Raw genomic sequence first — 24579 nt, 5'->3', positions numbered from 1 at the left:
CCCTTGTTCAAAAATGCTGTCACTGAGGGAGCCCACCATGCCCCCGAGGCTGACCCCCCCAGCAGAGGTGAGCCCATCCTGGGCTCTGTGATGGGTTGGCCTTTGGCACCCCTAAATTGCAGGAGCCTTTTCCTTTTATTCTATTGGATTTCTGGGCCTTTTTTTGCTGATAACTTCTGCTCAGTGGGGCACCCTACACTGGACGTCGGGAGGGCACAGGCTGAGGCCCCTGCACTGCCCATCCACAAGCAGGCTGCTCAGTCGGGCCCACAGAACTGCAGACAGGGGCCTGAGCAGTGCTGACTCAGGACACAAGCACCCTGGTTGGACTCAGAAGAAAGAGCACCAGAAAGCCCCAGACCCAGATGCACTGGGAAACAGTTCTTCCCCAAATCAAAGCAGCACCTGCAGTTCAAGTTTTAAGGCTACTTCTGAAAACTGAATGGAGGACATGACCTATTCAGGTGAACGTCCTATCACCCCCTGAACACTAAACCAACCGTGAACAGGCACAGCCCCAAGTCCACCCTTCAGGCAGCTATAAATAAAACCAGAAAAGCTACTTGCTCTCCCAGCCTGAAACTTCCCCTGGCCACCAGGGATCCCGTCAGTTAAAACTGTGAATGGGACGGTCCTTCTCCCAGCAAAACAACACAACTGCTGTGTCTTCTAAAAACCAACCATGTAACATCTCTGTAAAGTGTCCTAAGGCTACGCAGCAATGGAGAAACATCTACTGAAGAAAGTGTTTGAGACGCGGCCTGCTGCCCCCACAACCCCTGGCACTACTCCAGGTGGGCCGGCCAAGAGACCCCCACCACACAGTTCCTGGCCGAGGGCCGTGGTTTCTCCCCAGAAGCAGCAGGCCCCCAGCACTTCTCACCCCCCAGCTCAGCTCCTAGTCTACTCCAGGCAAGAAGGGCAGAGAAGTCAGGGCACTCTGCCCCCCCCAGCCCCCACTCACGACAGAGGCTCCACCGCAGGCGCAGCAAGCAGAGAATACCGTCCTACCTCCATCTGCTCAGAGGATAGAAGTCCCGCACTGGGAGGGGCCGACGGAGAAGACCTGGGACTACAATGCCCTCAGTGCACGCACTTACAGCGGGGCGGGGGGCATCACCCCATAAAAGCCAATGCTACCCCAGGCACCAGCTCTGGAGCAGGGGTTCAGAGGTTCTGTCCTAGAAGTGGGGCACACTCTCCCTAAAGGGAGTAACTCTGCTTACAACAGGACATGAGCAGGTTCAAGCTTCAGGCACTGACAAAAACAGTGGGGGGCTTGGTGGTGGAGCAATTAAGAGGAAGCTGGCCATTCCAATAGAGCACCAACTGCAACAGCAGACCTGCTCAAAGTTTATCAGACAAAAACAGCCAGGGAGAGCCCTCCTGGGGACCCAGCAACTGTCAAAACTGCCCTCAAGATCCCCCTGCCTGGCTTTGCTGGATCAGACCTAAAAGCAGTGCATGCCCCAGGGTGTGATCAAAACCAACAGAGCCATCTACTAGCCATTTGTGTAGGCTAACGGGAGTGTGACTCCAACGGAGGCAGACCACCCAGCAGCTTAACAGGGGGACCAGGGAGAGTCAGAAAGCTAGATCCACAGCCTTGCCTGGGGGAGAAGAGGTTCAGAGACTGCACTGGTCAAGCCAACTCACTCAACACATAAGCAAACAAGCCACTCCCCCAAACCAGGGTGGGGGATCCAGTACCCAGAGTTGCCACAATATTTTACAATATGCAGTTTTCAACAAAATATTTGAGAAATGCAAAGAAGTGGGAAAGTGGCCCATACACAGAAGAAAAGTAAAAGGAAACAAAATTGTTTTTGAAGAGGCACAGCCATTAGACCTAGCAGAAATGACCCAAAACAGTTACTATAAATATGCTCAAAGAACTAAAGGAAATCATAAAGAAGTAAAGGAGGGCATAATGACAATGTCTCATCATACAGAAAATCAGTAGAAAGATAGAAATTGTAAAAAAGAACCAAATGAAAATTCAGAAATTGAAAAGTACAATAACTAAAATAAAAATTTCACTACAGAGGCTCAACACTAGATTTGAGCTGGCAGAAGGATCAGTGAAGGGTGCCTGGGTGGCTCAGTCGGTGAAGTGTCTGCCTTCAGCTCAGGTCATGATCCCGGGGTCCTGGGATCGAGTCCCACATCAGGGTCCCTGCTCAGCAGGAAGCCTGCTTCTCCCTCTCCCTCTGCCTGCCACTCCCCCTGCTTGTGCTCTCTCTCTCACACAAAAATAAATAAAATCTTTAAAAAAAAAGAAAAAAGAAATATCAGTGAACTTGAAGATAGATCAATAAAGATTATGCAATCTAAAGAACAATGAGAAAATAGAATTAAGAAAAATGAACAGACCCTCAGAGAAATGTGAAATATTAAGCATACCAACATATACAAAATGGGTGTACTGAAGGTGAGGAGAGAAAGAAGGGAGCAAGAAAAATATTCAAAGAAGCAATTACTGAAAACATCCCAAATTTTATGAAAATATTAATCTACACACCCAAGAAGCTCAACAAACTCCAAGTAGGATAAATACAAAGACATCCACATCCTCACATGGAGTAGTCTAAATGTTGAAAAAGGTAAAATCTTGAAATCAACAAGAAAAAAGTGAAACACTGAAAAGAAAAAAACTGTCAACCAAGATCCTTACATCTAGCAAAACTTTTTTTCACAACAAAAGTAAAATAAAGACATTCCCAGATAAATAAGAACTGAGAGAATTTGTTGTTAGCAGGCCCATCTTACAGGAAATACTAAAAATAAGTTCTTCATGTTGAAAGCAAGGGACATCAGATAGTAATGCTGATCTACATGAAAAAAAAGAAAGAGTGTAAGTAAGGGTAATTATGTAGGTAATTATAAAAGACAGTAAAAATGCATATTTCTTCTGCTTTACTCTCTTAACTGATTAAAAATTAATTAGTATAAATTAAGTTAGTAAAAATAGATACTGGCAAGAAGCATATTATAAGCCTTAAAGCAACCACTAAGAAAATAAAATTCATATATAGTTTAAAAGATCACTAAAAGGGGGCACCTGGGTGGCTCAGTCGGCTGGGCATCTGCCTTCAGCTCAGGTCATGATCTCAGGGTCCCCGGATCGAGCCCCAAGTCAGGCTCCCTGCTCAGCAGGGAGTCTGCTTCTCCCTCTCCCTCTGCCCCTTGCCCCACTCATGTATGATGTATGCTTCCTCTCTCTCTCTCTCAAATAAACAAATAAAATCTTTAAAAAAAAAAAAAAGTAAAAGAATGGGAAAAAATACATCATACAACAACCACAGGAGGTCTACAGTAGCCAAACTAATATCAGAAAAAAAGAGACTCTAAAAACAAAACAAAACAAAATTACTAGAAATAGGGGGACAATTTATAACAGTAAAGGGCCAATCCATCAGTCAGATAAAACTATAAACATATAAACACAGATGAACCTAACAACAGTCCCCCAAAACAGAGGAGGCGAAACCTGACAGAAGTGAAAAGAAAACCTAGTAATTCAAAATTAGTGGGAGATTTCAATATATGCTCTTAGTCATGGGTATAATCACCAGAAAGAGGACTAAGGAAAGATTTGAACTCTATGAGACTAAGATTCTCTCCACTTCCAACCAGCAACAGTGTTGTGCACATGGGACATTTCCAGGACGGACCTTCCGGGAAGCCATGGAACAAGCCTCAATTTAAAACGACTGGAAGTATATTCTCCAACTACAATGGATTAAGTTAGAAATCAGTAACAGACAGAAATTTGGGGATTTCACATGTGCAAATGAAACAACATACATAAATAAAAAATGGGTCAAAGAAGTAATCTCAAAGGAAGTTAGAAAATATTTAAGACCAATGAAAATGAAAACACAACATGCCAAAACTTCCAGGATTCACTGAAAGCATTTATTAGAAGAAATTTATGGCTATAAATGCCATGTTAAAAAAGAAAAAATACCTCAAATCAACAATCTAAACTTCCACCCTTAGGAAACTAGAAAAAGCAAACTAAACCGAAAGTAAGCAGAAGGAAAGAAATAAATACTAGAATTAAATAAACATAGTAGAGAATAGAAAAATAACAGAGAAAATCAACAAAACCAAAAGTTGGTTCTTTGGAGAAAAAAATCAGTAACATTGACAAACCTTTAGCTAGAACGACCAAGAGAAAAAGGAGAGAAAAAGAAGGGGACTCACTACTCAAGTCAAGGATGAAAGAGGAACCACCCGCACAGAAACAAAAATAAGACAAAAATGTGTATCAGCAAATTAGATTAAGTGGACAAATTCCAAGAAACTATGAAAAGTAACTCAGGGAAGAAATAGAAAATCTGAACAGACTTATAAGAAGAGAATGACCTGGTAATTTTAAAACTTTCCACAAAGAAAAGTCCAGGCCCAGAAAGCCTCACTGGATAATTCTACCAAACATTTAAAGAATCAATAAACTTGTGACAAGAAGTAAACAAGCCCTAGAGATCTAGTGCACAATACAGTGAATATAGACAACACTGTACCATAACCATCTCACTTGCTGAGACTAAAATGTAATTATTCTAACCACAACAAAGAAATGATAGCTATGTAATATGATAGAGGTGCTAATTATCACTACAATGGCAATCATATTACAATATATAAATGTATTAAAAAAAACAAAAACAAAAACAAATAAAAACAATATATAAATGTATCAAAGTGACATGCTGTACACCTTAAATTTCCACAATGTTGTATGTCAAATATATTTCAATTAAAAAAAAAGCCTCCTAGAAAGAAACATAGGCAGTAAGCTCTGTGACACTGGTCTGGATCTAACTCCAAAAGCAAAGGAAACAAAAGCAAAAATAAACAAGTGGGACCACATCAAACTAAAAAGCTTCTGCACAGCAAAGAACACCATCAAAGCACAATCAAAGCACACGAGTGACTATTATCAAAAAGACAACAGATAGCAAGTGTTGGTGAAGATGTGGAGGAAAAGGACCCCTCGTGCACTGTTGGTGGGAATGCACACTGGTGCAGCCACTCTGGAAAACAGTGTGGAGGTTCCTTAAAACATTAAAAGTAGAATTACCAGCAACTCCACTACTAGGTATTTATCCGAAGAAAACAAAAACACTAATTCAAAAAGATATATGCACCCCTATATTTATAGCAGCATTATTTACAATAACCAAGATCTGGAAGCAGCCCAAGTGTCCATCCATTGATGAATGGATAAAGAACATGTGGTATATATATACACAAGGGAATATTATTCAGCATAAAAAAGAAAAAAGTCCTGCCATTTTCGACATGAATGGAACCTGAGGGCATTAAACTAAGTGAAATAAGTCAGACAGAAAAACACAAATACTGTATGATTGCATTTATATGTGGAATTTAAAGAAACAAAACAAGCCCATAGATACAGAGAACAGACTGGTGGTTACCAGAGGTGGGGGATTCAGGCTGGGTAAAATGGGTGATGGTGGTCAAAGGTATAAGCTTTCAGTTCCAAAATAAGTAAGTCACGGGGAGGTAAGGTACAGCACGGTGACTGCCGCTGACAAGACTGTTGCACATTTGAAAGCTGCTTAGCAAGAGTAGATCTTAAAAGTCGTCATCATAAAAAAAACTTTTTTGCAACCATGTAAAATGACTGATGTTAACAATGTTAACTAGACTTACTATATATTTGAAGCTGATGTTATATGTCAATTACACCTCAAAAAATTTTTTTAATTAATAAGGAATTGATACCCATCCTTCACGAAGTAAAACAAAATAGAAGAGGAGGGAACACTTCCCATTCCCAGCCTGACTTAGAAGACCAGTACTATCCTGATGCTAAAACCAAAGTCATCACAAGAATTAAAAAAAAAAGCAGACCAATATCTCTTGTGAATATGGACATAAAAATCCTTAACATAATACTAGCAAACAGAATCCAGCAACTTATAAAAAGGATTACACATCACAATCAGATAGGATTTATCCCAAGAACTCAATGTTGGTGCAACATACAAAAATCAATGTAGAATAAAGGACAAAATCATATGATCATCTCAAGAGACACAGAAAAGCATTAGACAAACTTCAACATCGTTTCATGATAAAAAGAAACACTCAACAAACTCAGAATAGAAAGGTTCTTGCTTCATCTAATATGAGGCATCTACGTAAACTCCACAGCTAACATCATGCTTGATGGTGACAGAATGCCTTCTCATTAAGACCAGAACAAGACAAGCGTTATCTACGCTCACCGTTCTATCCATTTCTAATTCGAGGGTAAATAGACAAGAAAAAGAAAAAGCATCCAGACTGGAAAGGAAAAAGTAAAGCTAACTCTATTTGCAGATGACATAATCTCCTACAGAGAAATCCTAAAGACTACACTAAAAATTAGAACTAATGAATGAGACCAGCAAAGTTGCAGGATACAAGATCAGTATGTGAAAATCAATTTTATTTCTACAAGATAGCAATGAACAATCCAAATGAAATTACGAAAACAATTCCATTTACCAGAGCATCAAAAAGAATAGAACACTTTGTAATAAATTTAACAAAAGCACTCCAAAACTTGTACTCTGATCATGTTTCCACCTGTCTCCCACCATCCCTCCCTCCCTCCCTCCCTCCCCCTCCCTCCCTCTCTCTCTCTCTCTCTCTCTCTCTCTCTCTCACACACACACACACACACACACACACAAACGGGCAGGTTTCTAGGAACTAGTTCATGCTTAAAAATAGCAGGCTATGGGTTGGTTAGTTTGCTGGCGACACGGCCGTGCTTAGTAAAATGAGTCACACACACGGAGCAGCATGACAGTGAGGCTGAGCGGGGACAGAGATGCACAGAATGAACGAAGCGAAGGGTCCAGTGGGCAGCCTTGAGCGGTGTGGTACGTACCCAGATACGACCGCCTGGGGGGGACCTTGATTTCTTCATCCTTATTATCTGCAGCTACATTTAAAGAAAGAGAAAAACAGGAAGGAGGAAGAAACAGAAACAGACTGGTTTTAACACTCGTAAGCAGCAGTGGCTCCCAGCCCTCTTTGCATGCCTTTTAAAAACAGAAGGACAAGATCTTGATTTCTGTGTATTAGGACATTTGTTTTCTGAACTATTTTCCCCCAAACCTACCCTCTTCCAGTAGAACTGCCGGGCATGAGGAGGAAATCTTGGGCGAACAATGAAACGTCACTACATTTTCACTTAATTTCTAAGGTCAGAGGTGGCATAAAGCCCATCGCACGTCCACTATGCTGAGAGAAAGAGAAAGCAGATGCTACTTCTATTTTCCCCTAAAAACTCATCCACATGCGAGCTTTGCTTGCAATAGAGTTGTCCCAGGGTCAAACTCGTCAGAAGGCCACCGCATAGAGCTGTTTTCAGAGCATGCTCAACGAAATGCCCGCTGGCAACGGGGAAAGCGTTCAACGTGTGACCTTGACAAGCAAGGGGCCCACAGACAACGCCACGTTCCGTCCCGCCAGGGAGCACGTGTCCCTGGCCCATGCAGCAGCACCTGACAGAGCCCAAGATGACTCCCTCCCAGGGAACCTTGCTCCTTCAGCAGCCCAGCCCCACCCGAGACCCCCTACTCTGTGCTGCCCAGGACGGCAGCCCACGGCCCGTGAAGATACAGCCAGCGTGCCCCCAGGCCAGAGCCCAGGATGGAGTCTGGAAGACGGACGGAAGAGTCACTGGACTCAGTTCCATGTCATCTGCCCCAGGTAATGAGGCTCCACCTATAAAAGGACAGACTGCAAGGAAACAGCTCAACGAAAACACCAGACTGGCTCCATGCTTGGGGACAGCAGATGCCCACAGACCCTGCTTACGAGGAGTGGCTGCCCGGCCCACGTGAGGGCTCCCTGAGCCAGCAGCACCAGCGAGCGAGCAGCAAGGCCTCATCTCCTCACCCAGCCCCTACCCAGCTCCCCCTCCTGGACCCACTGGGCTTGAATACCCAGGCTCAGCCGGATTTCCGCAGCTTTTTGCTTCTATTTCTTGCTTGGGACCAATTTCACCGCTCACTGACACGTCTGCTAAAGATCAGGTCCCAAAGTGGAAGGGGGAGGGGACGAAGGGGATGCAGGACAGACTGCTCGCAGGACAGACTGCTCGACGTGGCTCCAGGAGGTCAGACATCCCATACACCGTCTCCCCTCTCGTCTCAGGCCTGATCATGCCCAGCAGACGAGCAGAGCTTGCAAGCACGCCAGGTAGCAGGGCGAGGCAGGGTGAGGCCCCAGAGTGAGAGAACGTGGCCCATGGGGCTCTCCGGGCAGCACAGTGGGGGAAGGAAAAGCAGCAGCCGGCAGGGAGGCGCGGGTCAGGGTGAGGAGACTCAAGTCCCTGTCGGACTCTCCCAAGGACAGCTTCAAGCCACCTAAGGTTTCCTGCTAGAAAGCAGAGAAACTTCTCTGCGCAGGACAGACTGGGGGTGAGAAGCTGAGAGCCCAGTTAGGAACACACGTCCATGCTGAACACGTGGTCCAGGCTAGGCGCTGAGGTTTAGAACCAGCCTCAGCCACATGTCCACATTCACGTCAGAGGCTCACCGCTCCCCACTGGACATGGCTCCGTGTTCTCGCCCCTTGATTCCCGGGGACTGTGACCACTCCGGTCTGCAGAGGTGATGCTGCATGATCCCCAAGACCAGATCATAAGAAAGACACAGCTCCCACCTGGTTCTCTCTCAGACGCGCCCCTTGAAACCTGGATGCCGTAAGGAAGCTTAGGCCACGTGAGGAGGCCACGTGAGGCTGTCCCAGCAGACTCCCCAGACACGTGAGCAAGTGAGAGGAAAGGAGGGAGAGTGAAAGAGACCCAAGGCACCAAGTTTTGGGGTTACTTGTCGAGCAGCCACAGAGACTGGAACAGAGCATGACAGAAGTTCTGGCATGAGCTCAGACAGGAGAACTGGCCGTCCTGAATGCCAGAGGACAGCTCGGGGACAGCAGGAGGGAAGGCTGGGGAGCTGACAAGAGCCAGACCATCAGCAGTTTCCAGGGCTTCTGGTCCTCGTCACCGTGTGAGATCCACTGCTGTAGGCACGTGGAGAGACCAGCTGGGAGGAACAGAGAGTGAGGGACGTGGAGGGGCGATGGTTACACATACAGGACGACCCGGAGACCAGGGGGCCAGGGGGAGGTCCAGGGAAAACGGACACAAGACCGACATCAGAGTGAGGGCTGTGGGCAGGGCAGATACAGGATTCGTAACCGGTGTCCAAGGACACTGATTAACCCTTAAAAATGCAGAATGGTTTATAGATAAACATCTTCCAGGGTGGGGTGTGTGTGGGGGGGGTCCTCAGCTTTCATTCTCAGGATGGTATGTGACCCTCCCCATCCAACATTTTTCAGTTTTATCGAGACAGAACTGCCTGTAATAAAAGTTCACCCGTGAAGTGACTGGGCTGTAGCATGTTCCCAGAGTTGCACAAACGCAGCCGCAGTCTAATTTTAGAACACTTTCATCACCTACACAGGAACCCTGCCCCGTTAGCAGGCACTCCCCATTCCCCCACCCACCTCCACAGCCAATTCCATGCTGGAGCTTGGAGTGCTGAGATTTGGGGCAAAGTCAAATGAAGGCAACCACCTGACTTTGAGCCACAGACAATGTTGTTTCTTGAATAAAAAGGAACAAATAAGTCCGCTGTGAGTGCCTACCCATAAGAAGCCACTATTCCCAGTGACTCTGAACAAAGTCATTGATGGTAAGAATGGATCGTCCTAGGACCCCCAAGAAAACAGTGTTCCAGGAGGCTCCTTACAGAGACCACTGCGAGCAGAGGGGGAAGCAAGTCCTGCCATTCTTTCATTCTTGGGTCCTTGAGAAGCCCGTGGAAGATCCGAGACGTGACTGAAGGGTCTGAGACTCAGCTAGAGGTGTGAGCACCCCTGAAATATTTCATCGGCCACAAAATCTCCCATCCACTGAAAACGCCAAAAACAACACCCAATCCCACAGCTGTCCCAGTGACCAGAGCGTGGTCTCCAAACGCCACACCCACATACCACAAGGGCTCCTTGGAGAAATGGCCAACTCCAGGTCTGGGGCAGAAACAGAAGACGATCTTGTCACACCAAGATCAGGGGCCTAGGGGCCACTCGTCTATGCCAAAAAGTCAGGAGCCAACTGAAGAGGCTCCCACTGGCAGACAGGAGTCAACGGGGCCTTCAACAAACACAATAATGGCAACCAAGAGAAACACATCAAATAAATCCATATACTCACAATAGAAAAACAACGTGATCACTCTTGCAAGATGCCAGGGAACCAATTTTGAAGACCGGCAAATAAAGAGAAAGAAGCAAGTATCTGCCTTTAATTTATAAATTACACCACTGGATAACTGAATAGCATTTACAGGGGAAGTTTCTCTTCAGAGAAGCCCTCCAGCCAACAGGTGAGCAAAGACGGAAAGAATATCAATGCAGTCTCACAACTAACGGGTCTAGGCACTGGGCACCCACCACTACTAACATCCAGAAAGGGACAGGCCGACAGTACAGGCGTCCTTGGGGAAGAACACAACAGTCCAGCAAAAAGTAAAGAGAACCAAACCTACATCTGACCAGACATCTGGATCCACTGATCTTTTTCCAATGTTCTTACACAGGGGCACACCAGAGATAGGAAGACGTGATGGACCACCACGGGGTGTGGCCAGCAGAAGCCAGGCTGGGACTACCTCCGTGAAGGGCTTCTCAAATGTCTCCTGCAGTAGCAGGGATCTTGTCCCCATGCAGATGTGGCTGAGGTCTCGATTCCGCATTCCCCGCACACTCCTGGGCTGTTCGGCCACCAACAGAGCGCTGGGAGTGCAGCACACACAGGTGCGCAGAGCGAGCTACCCGTCGTAACGGCAGACAAGCTCCACAGACAAGGGGAGCTGGGGAGAATCTGTAGATTAAAAGACAACCAGCAGGTGCCTGGGTGGCTCAGTCGTTAAGCGTCTGCTTTCTTTGGCTCAGGTCATGATCCCAGGGTCCTGGGATTGAGCCCCACATCGAGCCTGCTTGTCCCTCTCCCTCTGCCCCTCCCACTCCTCTCTCTCAAAAAAAAAAAAAAAAAAAAAGACAATCAGCTGATCACACTGTGCAGCCTGGAACGGGACCCTGGCTCGAGGAGATAAAGCAGCCAGAAATGAGGAAGTGATGAGGCAGCTACAAACTTACACATAAACTGCGTATTTGATAATTAAGGAACTCATGTTTTATGGCTGATAAAGTCCTTCCCTTTTAGAGATACATTATGAACTATTTACAAACAGAGTATATCTGGAATTTGCTTCAAAAACTGCAGGCAGGCGGCGTGACCAGGATCTAGGGGAGCAGATGGAGGTGGGCATGATTACACGGGGAGCTCATACATACTCTCCCCGATTCCGTATATGTTAAGTTCTCCACAATAAAACGTGACAGAGGAAAAGGAAAAACGCAGCACACACAAGACACATCAAACTCCACTCCCACTTGGTAGTTACACGGTGGGTACACATTAGCTTCTCCAGAAGATTTCTTCCTGGAACACGTGAGCCGGGCCGTCCTTAGAGGCAGAAGCCACCTCTGGGACCCATACCCCAGCCCAACCTCCACCGTGTATGAACAAGGGCACAGAAAGAGCCCCCAGTGGAAGGAGACATTTTTAAAAATTTGAGCCTCATTTTGAAATAATCCCAATTTTGCAATAGGAGAGACTGCAAAAGTGTCCCCAGCGTTCACAGACATCACCTCTGGAAGGGTGGATGGAAAGCTACTTGCTTTTACTTTATATTCCTCTCTCTTCCCCAAAATGTCAACAACGAGCATGTATGGCTCTTTATAATCAGATAAGAAATTACACATTTAATTTTGTAAGTAACCTGCTTTTTCTCCTTTGATTCCATTTATTTCTTTAATCTTAACTTCCAAGCTGAACTGGTACCTTCAAAATTAAAAACCTCTATAAAAGACAGTTGTAAAACATTTAAGCTTTTATCATTTTTTTAGGCTGACTATCCTATGAGAACGCTGAAATATGACTATTAAAGATTTCCTTCATAAAGTACTTGAAACGTGTGCGTGGTCAGCCTGCCCCAGGCAACCTCCCCAACACCCCAGCAGAAAACCGCCAGGAAGTGGGGGCCGCCCGCCTTCCACAGGGAGGCCCAGGGCACCACGATCACGTGACCTCAGAGCTTCCAGCTGGAACTGGTCAGTTTTCATCCCCCACCCTCCCACTTCTAGCAGAGGACAGGAAAAAAAAACACGTTTCATTAAAAAGCTTCCCTTCGGAGTATGCTGTGTATCTCATACGTAGGAGACACAAAAATATGTAAATCTAAATGGATTCAAGAATTAAGTATGAATCTCAAGAATTCTCCAACACATCTAGCTGTGTTCCGGCAGGCGGAGTTTAGGGGTGGGTTCTCCATCTGAGGCTGTCTGGGGGCCCAGCAGGGAGCTCAGGGGTCATGAGGCACACTCCTCCATCCCCCACCAGAGCCATACTGCAGAGAGCAGGCCAGCCAGGCAGGGACAGGTCCAGGGGGCTGCCGTTCCAAGAGGCAAGGTCAAAGCCCACCGCAGCCCTGAGCGGGGGGGGGGGAGGGCAGGGGCAGAGGGAGCGGCAGGCTGCCCGCCAAGCAAGGAGCCCGATGCAGGGCTGGATCCCAGGACCCCGGCATCACAACCTGAGCGGGTGTTTCCTCTAGACAGCACATAGTGGACCTTAAAAAAATTCATTCTGGCAATTATGCCCTCTGATTTGGGTTAATTCATTCACATTTAATGCTATTTTGATGTGTTTGGATTTGTGTCTGTCGTTTCACTTCTGTTTTCTGTATGTCCCTGAGGCTGAGGTCCCCGTGTCCTTGCCGGCTGGAAGATGAGGGCCGTTCCAGCCTCAAGGGCCTGCTGTGCTTCTGCTTCCTGCCCCTTCCCCCACGTCCAAAGCCAGAACCACTTCTTCCGCAAGTCCATCCCTGGCCGTCTCCTGTCTCCTCTTCTACTCTAAGGGCCTGTGCCGACATCGGGTCCACCCAGACAGTCCGGGACAACCCCCACTGGAGGCCTCAGCGCTCCTCACCACTGCAGGCCCCGTACCACGTGATGTGGCCCCTCACAGGTTCCCAGGTGTGGATGTACGGGGGCTCCGTTCATTTGCTCATCGAAGAGAGGGTCCCTTGTTAACATTCAGATTGAAGCCCTATCCCTGGAAATTGGGATTCACTATTTTAACTCAATCCATCCTAGTTAACCAGAATTAGAAATAGTCCTTGTGGAAGAATTTGTATATGACACTAGCAGTCAAGACGGAACGAGAGAGAACTGCGGTGCCAAGAGCTGCGGGAAGAGGCCCCGCTCCCTGCTCACGAGGTCTGCCCCTGCGCTCACGCTCACCTGAGGTCTGCCCCTGCCCTCATGCTCACCTGACGTCTGCCCCTGCGCTCACGCTCACCTGAGGTCTGCCCCTGCGCTCACGCTCACCTGACATCTGCCCCTGCGCTCACGCTCACCTGAGGTCTGCCCCTGCGCTCACGCTCACCTGACGTCTGCCCCTGCGCTCACGCTCACCTGAGGTCTGCCCCTGCGCTCACGCTCACCTGACGTCTGCCCCTGCGCTCACGCTCACCTGACGTCTGCCCCTGCGCTCACGCTCACCTGAGGTCTGCCCCTGCCCTCATGCTCACCTGACGTCTGCCCCTGCGCTCACGCTCACCTGACGTCTGCCCCTGCCCTCACGCTCACCTGACGTCTGCCCCTGCGCTCACGCTCACCTGTGCCTCCTGGAGACCTGCCGGTGAGACTCCGGGAAGGCAGACAGCAGGTGCAGGCAGCGGACGGCCTGTCTTTCAACCAGGTCACAGAAAGGTTAGTCTCTAGGACCGCTCCCTGGCCTGGAGGCCCACACCCCCGCTGTATCTGGCACCCCCTCAGCGAGCCTCACACTATTTCCAGCAAGATCATGACACCTGGTCTCACGTTTCAGAGCCTGAGGCAGAGGAACACCAAGCAACCATGGGCACCAAGTGTCTTCTTCTCCTGACTTTCGTCCTTCCCTGGGGGGGCAGAAACACTACTGACCAAGCCCCACACCACCCCCGCCGGAGCGGGCGCAGACCCTGGGCCACACTGAAGGTGAGGTTCGCAGATCGCAGAGAGAAGCGGCAGAAGCCGTGCCAGCCCCTCACCTCCTAAGGGCTGGGCGGGCGGAGAAGCCCTGCTCTCAAGGCGAGACCAGCAGTGCGACCAGCACGTCAGCAGCGAGATCCGAGAATGGGTCTCAGAGGAGGGATTAACGGGGGAGAAAGACCAAAACTGCAACAGAAGCAGACCGTGGTGGTCACTTGACCGAAAGTGCCATGAACTGGTCCAGGCCACCCACCAGAGCTGGAGGCTGACCTATTTTCTACAAAGACTGAAACTGGCATACCTTCATCTCTAAAAACAGAAGCTACACAGGGGAAAGGATCTGCTCCAACGGAAAGAAAATAACCACCAGGGATGAAAATACAGAAGCAAGACCTCAAGTCCACAGGAGCCCCAGAACTAAACACACTCCAGCAAAAACGCTTCTCTAAGCGACAGCTGAGATCACACACACCACCTCAGACAAAATCAAAGTGAGAGCTGTCTTCTCTTTAGTAACTAGAAGAAAACCAGAAGTAAGGCATTAACCCTCCTGTGTGTTCAAACACAAACATCAGCCCAGAAGGAGCTTTTTCAAAGGAAAAGGCAAAAACAAGAAGTCTTTTCTATTTTCTGAGCCACAAAGTCACGGAGCAGCACGGCTGAGCGTGTAATTCGTCCCGCCCAAGCGTGCAGACCCCGCAGGCCCGCTCCAGGTGACAACCCACCGGCCCCACAAGAACATGACCTCAGGTGAATGTTTAACAAGGTCCATGAGGAAGATCCCAGCTAACTCAGCCTCAGCTAAATGGTAACTGAAAGGGAATGTTTTATGTACCAGCCACACACACAGAGAAAACTGCCTTCTTGGGCAAATCCTTCTCTGACCTGATCGTGCCAAAAAAGACACCGACAACAGACACACACTCCTACCCCAATTCAGAGTCCCCGCGTAACAGTCACAGTGGACAGGAACACATTAAGTTCATAACTTGCCCGAATTTCAGGGAAGAGATTATCCCATTTTAAATAAACACTCAGCACGCTGGAAACACGTCAGTTACACATAACCGTGCATTTGGTGAAACGAGAGCTACTCAGGTAACACCAAAGCGGCTCTTACTTCACCCATGAACACAGGACGAGTTTTGCTTGTTGATTGAGGGCTTTATTCCCAAAGTTGCAGATCACCAACCTGCAAAGAAACGGCGTTTTACGTTCAGCTCATTTGTCACGCGGACTTCAGTGCAGAGCTTCAACATCAGTAACATGGTCAAGATCATGACTATGCTCTGCCAGAGGAGCGGTGACTCAAAATGCCTTCCAAACCTGGGGAGGTAAAGAGACCACGGCATCAGGAGGGCCCCCGGGCACCAGGGGCCTCACCGCCTCTCCCTGCCCAGGTCCCAACCAAGGCCCCCATGGCCACCTCCTGAGTGGCCCCAGATAGTCTCTCACATCCATCACAGGCTAGGCCCTCTGCAGTGAGACAGAGCTGGGTGGGCAGGGGCTGGGAGCACTCTAGGACAGCCGGACCAGGGGCCACAACACCCCCTCTGCAGGGACACCTCTAGAATCACATGCAGGGCTTCTCAAAAGCCACACTCCCCTTCCCAGGAACCGCGGATGGGGTGGAGTGGGCCTCCCATGTTCCGCCACCACACAGCCAGGCGCCCTGCCGACAGAGGCCCCAGCCACCACCAGACAAGAAGCCCACAGTTTCTAGATCACCCGATTCCCTGGGAAGACTCACACCAGAGTCCAGGAATGACAGGACATCCTGCTTCCTGCCTGGGCTGAGTGGGGTCAGTGGGCCAGACCAGCCCACGGTGTGAGCAGACCAGCGGGGGGCCAGGGCACCCCCCACCAGCGAAGAGGAGAAGGCAGCTGAGGGCACAACCTCCCACTCCCAACCTGAGGCCCTGACCCCAGCCCAGGCCTCTCTGCCTGCTGTCGATCTCCCTCCCCACCCAGGCCTTGCTGCCCACTCTCTTCTCTAAGCCCCCAACCCTGCCCAGCGTTCATGCCCTTCCTGTTGATGTTTTTCTGGTGGTGCAGTGTCTCACCAACTGAGCCATAAGCTCCTGGAGGTGACAACCACAATCTAGTGACCAGCACAAGCGGGGCCCAGCAGCAGACCCCAAACCCCAGGGGCTGAGAACAGTAGCACTGCCCTTCACGCACCAGCCAGGGGTCTCTGCCATGGCCACGAGAATCACTGCTGACCCAGGCCCATCTCTAAGGCTAGGCCTGGACATGGCACCCTTTAAAACCCCAATCCCGATTCTAGCCTGGCTACTGTGGAGCAGGAATCCCACCAGGTTTGGCTGCAATGTGGCCCGAAGGGTATCTCCAAAACTTGAGCTGGGAGTCCATGCATCAAGTCAAGAGACCCTGCATGGCAGTCGGATTTCCCAGCTGCTCCTGAAAAGAAGATACAGAGAAAACCACCCGGGCCCCCTCCCCACGTCCCTCTCACCCACTCTGGCCTGAGTCTACACCCTGCTCGCCCCCACAGAGGGACTCCGGTCACAGAGAGCTGACCACTGAAGCTCGGCAGGAGCACACCCACGACACCGAGCTGCGGCAGAGCTCCCGATGGGGTGTGCGCCTGGGCACCCCAGCACCTGCCAACACCAAATCAGTGAGAAATCAAGACAAAAACTCAGCAGCCAGGCTTTGTTGTGAAGGACAAGATTAGATGCGGCCTGCTCTCCCAGCCAAGGAGCATGTCTTTGAAAGGTGTCCCTACACAGTAAGAAAACCTACCTACACGGTAAAGAAAAAATGATGTTCCTTCACAGAGAAAAATGACACTCACAACTGCTCTAGCACCCTGAGTTCGTGAACGCACCGCCCTGCTGGAGTTCTAACCAACCTGAGCCTCTCCGGAGAACTCCGCACATCCGCTGGGCAGCAGCAACGGCACCTCTGACGAGGGTTTGCCCTGGCCAGGGTGAGCCGGCCCAGCAGGTGAGAATGTGCCACCTGGAGGGGAGTCGCATCCAGGTGAGGATCCCACAGAAGGTCAAGCAACCAGAAAAGCCAGACACTCCCTGGGGAGTGGGGGACCAAGACCAGTTCCAGGACCAGTGTTCTGCACTGGTTTCTGAGGTCAAGGCCCGGCCTGTGTCCTCTGAGCAAAGGACAGAGCAGGCCTGAGGTCACAGAGGCTCAGGCCCATGCCACTTGGGCCCAGGAAGGGCAGAAGGACCAGGACACAGAGAGCAGACAGCTCCATGACCACCAGATTCCTCCTGCCTCCCCAGGAAATGTCACCTGGGCTCACCTGGGATCCTGCTGCTTCATCTGGGCCTCTCCTTCAGGAGAGGAGCTGAAATGCTAAATGGTTGGAACAAGAAAGGGCTGATGAGCCAGATTTGAGTGAACAGAAGGTGCAGCAAGAAAGAGGTGATGGCGCCCTGGGGCTTTCTGAGCCAGCGGCACAGACCGGGGGTACTGGGGGTGCTTACGGACTCTGCCACGGGCTGGCTCCAGGGCCCTCGCACCTGTGACCCACCGCCTCTGGGCCTCCTCTCTTCTGTAAAGTGCAGCTAGAACCCTGAAGGCTATTTAAGGACACTGCCAGTCATTTCTAGGAACTGGATCCCACTGGTTACCTAGCTGTCCCCAGGGGTCAACTCTTCTATAGGTGAGGGTCAGACAAGGGGACGGCAAAAGTTCAATGTCAGCCTAACGAGACTGGAAATGCTTCCTTCCTGAGCAGGCCGGGAAGAATCACAATAAAGTAAGGTACTCGGTGGCTCCTCACACCAGCTCATTTCCAGTTATTAGGCTGAAGATGTGCAATTGCATCCATTAGGTGAGAAAGGCCACTTTGGTTTTTTAAATTCTCAACAGAAACAGTGACTAGAAAAACTGTGGGCAAAGAAATCAAGGTTTGCACTTCCCCTTAAACCATACCCCAAAAACTGAATCCAGATGAACTCAATATTTACAATAAAAACAAGACCATTTAAACTGAAGTGAGAGGGAGCAGAGGTGAATATTTAACTGATTTTAGAAAGACAGGCTAAGCGACATACAAAATTTCAAAAAGCAACACTTTCCACAAACAATAAACAAGAGACAAAGTAAATATGAAACAAGGTTCAATGTCATTAGTAACTTTTAAAAGCTAATTAAAATAGAAAGATACCGGGTGGGGTGGGAGGGATGGGGTGACTGGGTGATGGACACTGGGGAGGGTATGTGTTCTGGTAAGTGCTGTGAATTGTGCAAGACTGTTGAATCTCAGATCTGTACCTCTGAAACAAATAATGCAATAGATGTTAAGAAAGAAAAAAAGAAGAAGAAGAATGTAGCAGGAGGGGAAGAATGAAGGAGGGGAAATCGGAGGGGGAGAAGAACCATGAGAGACGATGGACTCTGAAAAACAAACTGAGGGTTCTAGAGGGGAGGGGGTTGGGAGGATGGGTTAGCCTGGTGATGGGTATTGAGGAGGGCACGTTCTGCATGGAGCACTGGGTGTTATGCACAAACAATGAATCATGGAACACTATATCTAAAACTAATGATGTAATGTATGGGGATTAACATAACAATAAAAAAATTAAAAAAAAAAAATAGAAAGATACCATTTTTTACTTACAAATTGGTTAAGCTTTTTCTTCTTTGAAAGCTAATCATCTAAACTGACAGAGAAGTCAGCATTTTCTCCTCTCCTGTCCCTGAGAATGTGTGTTGGCACAACCTCTTCTTAAGGCAAATGATGGGACAGCCCACCAGACAAGTGAAGGGCCTGCTGCGCAGACAAGCCAGTCTAACAGGGCCCGTCTTTCCCCCAGGAAGATACACATTGCAGAGGATATGCAATGTTTCACCAAGTTTGAGCAAAAGTTTCTACAAGCAACACCTTTTCATGTCCTCAAAGTAACAGAAAAGCTCAAGTAGAAAGAAGTTGTGTATCTACTTCCCTGTGTCACACTGACTTCTACACCCTTAGCTGAATGTTACTATGTGCCCAGCAGTGTTACATCTGATACAATGTGAGCACATCTCAGTTATAAGGCTTACTAGAGCTCTGAGAGGATGATACCATCTGGATCTGTTACCATATCTGATACGGTGTTACTACACCTCTGACATGGTGTTGCCACATCTGATAGTGTTCCCTTATTTCTGATACGATGTCACTGCATCTCTGATACAATGCTATTAAATATCTCATACAACATTACCATCTCTCTGATACAGTGTTTTCATCCAATACTAATGGAGCTTGAGAACCATCTCTACAAATGCACAAGGCTCTCAGCTGGAAGGTCTCGCAATACCATCTGTGCACCCTGGCCTCATCCTTCACCTTCTCTACAAAATCACAAGTCTGCAATTATTAGTTATGAGGCATCATTCAGCCCTTCTCCTGACGCCACTCTTCTGAAGCAAAATACTATCTATCAGCACTTTACAGAATCTGCTGAATGCTAGTTTTGCAAAAGGATGATAAGAATTTTAAGAAATAAAGGCACTAGAAGGGCGCCTGGGTGGCTCAGCTGGTTAAGCATCTGCCTTCGGCTCAGGTCATGATCCCAGGGTCCTGGGATGGAGTCCCACATCAGGCTCCCTGCTCAGTGGGGAGCCTGCTTCTCCCTCTGCCTGCTGCTGCCCCTGCTTGTGCTTGCTCTCTCTCTGACAAATAAATAAAATCTTTTTTTAAAAGTTTTAAAATTTTTAAATTTTTATTTTTTTGTTTTTTATTTTTTAAAGATTTTATTTATTCATTTGAGAGAGAGAGAGAGCACAAGTACACAGAGTGGCAGGCAGAGGGAGAGGGAGAAGCAGGCTCTCCACTGAGCAAGGAGCCAGATGCGGGGCTCAATCCCAGGACCCCAGGATCATGACCTGAGCTGAAGGGAGACGCTTAACTGACTGAGCCACCCAAGCGCCCCTAAATTTTAAAATTTTTAAAAAAGAAATAAAGGAATTAGAGTTCCACAAGTTATTAGAAACCCAGGGTTTACACAGCTCAATTGGCCCCTCCTACAGAACTGCAGAGCCACTCACAAGCCTCATACCACAAATCCACAGAGAGCTTCCCAGACTGGAGCTCTGAGGACTATGGTCTCAGCCAGCTTTGGGAAACACACTCTTCAGTTCTAACTCCACCACTGTTCTAGTGTAGACCCACCTTCCATCTCACCTGGAGCCTGCCATAACCCATATATGTGTAGATGGCACATTCCATACAATGCTTCTGCTAAAGTGTAAACCCCACAGCATCTAGACCAGTGTCTGGAACATGGGAAACCCTCAAACACCTATTAAATTACATGGGCTGCTAACCCATGAAGTCTGGAGGAGGACACAGGAGTGGGGGCTTAAGAGGCTCCAGATAAGAAATACAAGGGAGGATCTGCATCACCCTCAGAGGAGTGGGCCCCAGGACTAGGTGGGCAGAGAGGCACACATTACTTTTAAGTCCTAGACGGAGCTCAGCCTGTCTGCTGCGCTTCACATGTGAACCCCAAGTACTACCCTGTGTGAAATGCAGGAAAAGCACACCTCTAGGCCAGAGAGACTCTCGAGGAGGGACCAGGGCCCTCTGCCAGCCCTCCCTTCATCCCACACATTGCTGCAGTCTCCTGGAATACTGGCTGAATTCGCCACAGAACCCCTCAAGTGACCCAGGACAGCTCAGGGTGCTGACTCTGGGAAAGGACAAACTGGATGTATAGAAATAGACTCGCCAATGGATGAAGTTTAGAATCCCACAAAAGGCCACTCTGTGCTGCATTAGGAGAAAGCTCCAGACTCTTTCTCAAAGTCTCAGGCCCTGCAGTGAAGAGAGGACTCCTAGTGCAAATGCCAGTTAAATCCAGAGGCCCTGAGACTTGGCATTCAAGAAATTAGTTTAATTTCTGACTTCACCAAACCAGATATTTGGATGTAGATTAGCTATTCTCGCCTCTTTTTGCGATTGTGAAGGATAAGCATACTTAAGGAAGAGACCTCTCAACTGACCTTTTTTCCCATAAGGCGAGCCAATGTCGAGCACCTCCCCTCCACTGTGAGAGAAAACTTACTCCACAGCCCAAGCCTGGGGGACCCCGGAACGCCCCTCCAGTGCACTCAGAACTGACAATGGTGTCAGATACAATTATATTTCAGGACCTGCTTCTGTTCAACCTTAGATTTGATTAAAGCCATTTTAGAGAAAGAAGCCACATGTCACCCTGAAGCGAGTGATCTCCGCCCCCAGGCAAAGGAAAAGGAGGGATCTTCAAAATGTGGGGTTTCAACTTGCACCAAAGAAACAAATAAGCACCCATGACCCCTCCTTCCAAAGTAGCCTAGCCAGGAGACAAACCTGGTGATGTGACAAGTTCCCCTGGGAGGGGCTGACTTACCAGCTCACCTTTTAAAAGCCCCAGACAAGGGCAAACCTACCACACAGCGAAAATAAATCAAAGGTTGCCCAGGGCCTGGCACCGCTGGATGGAATACAAAGAACAGAGCAAACTTCTGGGCTCAGAAAACTCCTATCTCGGTTGTGATGGTGATGGCAAGGGGACACTGTGCACTTACGACGGGCAATTTCATTTAATGTAAACCATACCTCAATAAGGTTGACTTAAAAATGAATTAGCAAAAAACATGGTTAGTCACTGACCAAAACGCCAAAAGGAGGAGCCAGAAGCAGAGCTGTGGACACCCGCTGCCTGGAGCCCTTGTCCCACCTCTGCACTCAGCTGCCCTCCTGAGCAACCTTCCTCACTATCTGTGCTGACAGAGGGTCTGGGACCGTCAAGAAGAAAGGAAAGTTCCAGACCTCTTTGGTCTCAGAATGAGGCTATAATGGGGCGCCTGGGTGGCTCAGTCTGTTAAGCATCTGACTGAGCTCAGGTCATGATCTCAGGGTTGTGAGATCAAGCCCCACATCGGGTTCTGCGCTGGGCATGGAGACTGCTTAAGATTCTCCCTCCACCCCCCCTCCTCTCCCTCTCTCTAAAAAAAAAAAAAGAAAGAAAGAATGAGGTTATAAGACATCATTTCATTTCCTCTAAAAATGCCCCCTCCCAAACATGCCTGGCTTTAGAACTATTAAAATTAATTTCAACTTCCTTACCAGAATGCAAATGATAATAAGAGGAAGCTGGGCTGGGAGTGGCAAGACAAAATAGTCTCTTAAGTATTATCCAGAAAGTTGACTTTCCTATTTAAACAAAACAAAACTGTACACACACCAGAGAAGGCTCAGGGGACGGCCTTCCCTGCACAGGGCTCCTGAACACTCTTTCCTGCCTGATGTCCCCTCCTAAGGGGCTCAGTGGTCAGCAGCATGCCCTTCCTACAGCTCATCATTTTCTGTTACTCTTAATTACTTCTCCAGTCCCTGTTTTCTCTCTCCTGCTCCCGTGCAAATTCTGAGGGCAGGGACCCAGTCCAAGGACCTTGCCCAGCACCCAGACGTCTGTGGGAAAATATCTGATGATGTATGAGTGACATGAAATGAAGATTACAGGTAAGAGTCTCCACTCCAATCCCATTTTCCCTGGGAAATAATCTCATGCGTTCACCACCTCCTGCCGCCACCACCACCCCACTCCGAAACCCCAAAAAGAGAAAGCCATCTCTTTCTCTTTCTGGAAGCACCCCATAGAAAGCCCCCAACTTACCAGAAGAGGATCCGTAAAATATTAGCCACGAGGAGCACCAGACACACGTAGGTAGAGAAGCCCTCTGCATTCTGAGTCCTCCGGATGTCCCTGTACTGGGGGATATACGGCACCACCCCTCCGAAGACTATGGCCCCAGCTGCCCCCCAGGAAACCAGCTGGTGCAAGGGGACCAGAAGCCAATCCAAGCCTTCTGCTTCCATTCCGAACACCTGTGTCGCCCTGCCAGCCGACAGACGTCCACCTGGCCCAGCTCCCCTCTGCTCTCACGGGCTCCTGGAACGCGCGCTGACGGTCACCCCCACATTGCCGCTGCCTCCCGGTGCGACTCCACCATCGGAGCCTGAGCCTGGCGGGAGAGGGGAAGAGGTGAGAACTCCGCAGCAGGGGCCTCGCGGCACAGTGAGGGTCGCGCACCCGGGGCACCGCGGGGGCTCACGGCTGGGGCACGACCCGCCCCTCAGACACTGGCGCCCCAGGGAGCCCTCCGCGCGCGAACCGGCACCCGCGGGGGAACAGAGGTGCGGGGCGCACGGCGGGGGGCGCGGGAGGCGGGCCTGGGGCGCGCGCATTCTGGGGGGCGGCTCGGCCCGGGAGGGAGTACTCGGCCGGGATGGGGCGGAGCGCGCTCAGTCGGGGGCGAGCATGCTCAGTCCGGGGGGAGCGCGCTCAGTACGAAGGGAGGTTGGCTGCTCCGGGGGTGGGACGCACGCCGGGGGCGCCGGGGGGCTCGCTCCTGGGACCCGCCGCCCGCGCCGCATCCCGAGGCCCGAGCCCCGCGTTCCGCCCGCGTCCACACGCGGCCTGCGGATCCGAGCCCCAGCCCTTACCGCCGGCCCCGCCCGGTCTGTCCTGCGTCCGCCGTCCGTCTGTCCGCCCCAGCGCCGTAGCCCCGCCTCTGCGTGACGTCACAGTGCAGGAGCCCCGCCCACCCGGGCGGCGGACCGACCGGCGCTGGGTCCTAGAGCGCACCGGGCGCCCAGGGAGGGGTCAGGGGTTGGGGGCTCGGTGGCGACGTTGCTCTGCCCTCACGCCGGGCCCGGGTTAGCAAGTACCTGCCTGGCGAGGCCGCTCCTCCAGAGCCAGGGACCCACGTAGACGCGTCCGCACCTGTGCCCGGGCAAGAAGCCGTGTGGACGCGGCGCGCCCCCGAGAGCGGAGGACTCGGTCCTGTCTCTGGCGGAGGTCTGCGCGAGGCCCGGGGCCCCCCTCTTGTGGGGACTCCCTCTCGTGGGGACCCGGGCAGCGTCTGAGGCCAGCAGGTCGCGCCTGAGCGCCCCCAGGTGATCCTTCCACGGCTGCATATCCTTAGGAGTCGGGGGAGGGGGTCCCCATCCTGACGCAGGCCGAGCCCTGAGCAGCAGGTGTCAGAGGCCTACCTGGTCTCGGGTGAGGCGGAGGGGCGGCTCTTCTGGGGAACCAGGCCCAGGGGCTCACTTAGGGCGGCAGCCAGCACCACCGGCTCAGGGCGCGAGTTTATCAGTCGCAGAGTTACTCCACTCTGTAACTTGCTAAGTGGTTCACGGCCTTATCTCAAGCGCACAGTTCTGGGAGGTGAATCCATAGCGTGCCCACTGACAGATAAAGAAATAGGAATTCCAGAGTTCCCTGACCAAGGTGAGCCCCCGGGGGCCCTCGTGCAGGTGCTCTGGACATAGATGCTGGTGGGCTGGGCGTGCAGGAAGCCCACGGCCCAAGTGGGATGGGGGGGCAGTGAGGACCCTTGTGAGAAGCCAGCCAGCCCCGTGTGCCCAGCACCCTTGCAGGTGGGACTCAGGGCAGAGGACACCAACTGCAGGGCCCCAGG

At 50.1% G+C, this 24579-nt stretch overlaps 1 protein-coding gene across 7 annotated transcripts in view; it reads right to left on the bottom strand.

The window, feature by feature from the left end:
* The window catches only part of SLC66A2 (solute carrier family 66 member 2), a 54437-nt gene extending 30726 nt beyond the window's left edge, over positions 1–23711 (bottom strand). For 3 of the 7 annotated variants that reach the window (XR_013443224.1, XR_013443225.1, XM_078060143.1), the window contains exons 1-4: positions 23603–23709; positions 22773–23121; positions 15329–15462; positions 6914–6967 (exon numbers count right to left, since the gene is read on the bottom strand). Coding sequence is in view for 5 of the 7 variants with exons in the window: in XM_078060143.1 (XP_077916269.1) it covers positions 6914–6967; positions 15329–15462; positions 22773–22975 (391 nt within the window). In the remaining 2 variants the exon portion in view is untranslated. Of the gene's footprint in view, positions 1–6913; positions 6968–15328; positions 15463–22772; positions 23122–23483; positions 23508–23602 lie in introns of those variants that run through there. The other 4 variants (XM_078060147.1, XM_078060146.1, XM_078060144.1 and 1 more) reach the window with 3 other exon arrangements.
* Positions 23712–24579: the final 868 nt, after the last annotated feature.

Source organism: Halichoerus grypus, chromosome 13 (assembly GCF_964656455.1).
Source record: "Halichoerus grypus chromosome 13, mHalGry1.hap1.1, whole genome shotgun sequence".
NCBI lineage: Eukaryota > Metazoa > Chordata > Mammalia > Carnivora > Phocidae > Halichoerus > Halichoerus grypus.
Note: the sequence above shows the minus strand (reverse complement) of the source record. Positions and strands in the feature narration are given on the sequence as shown.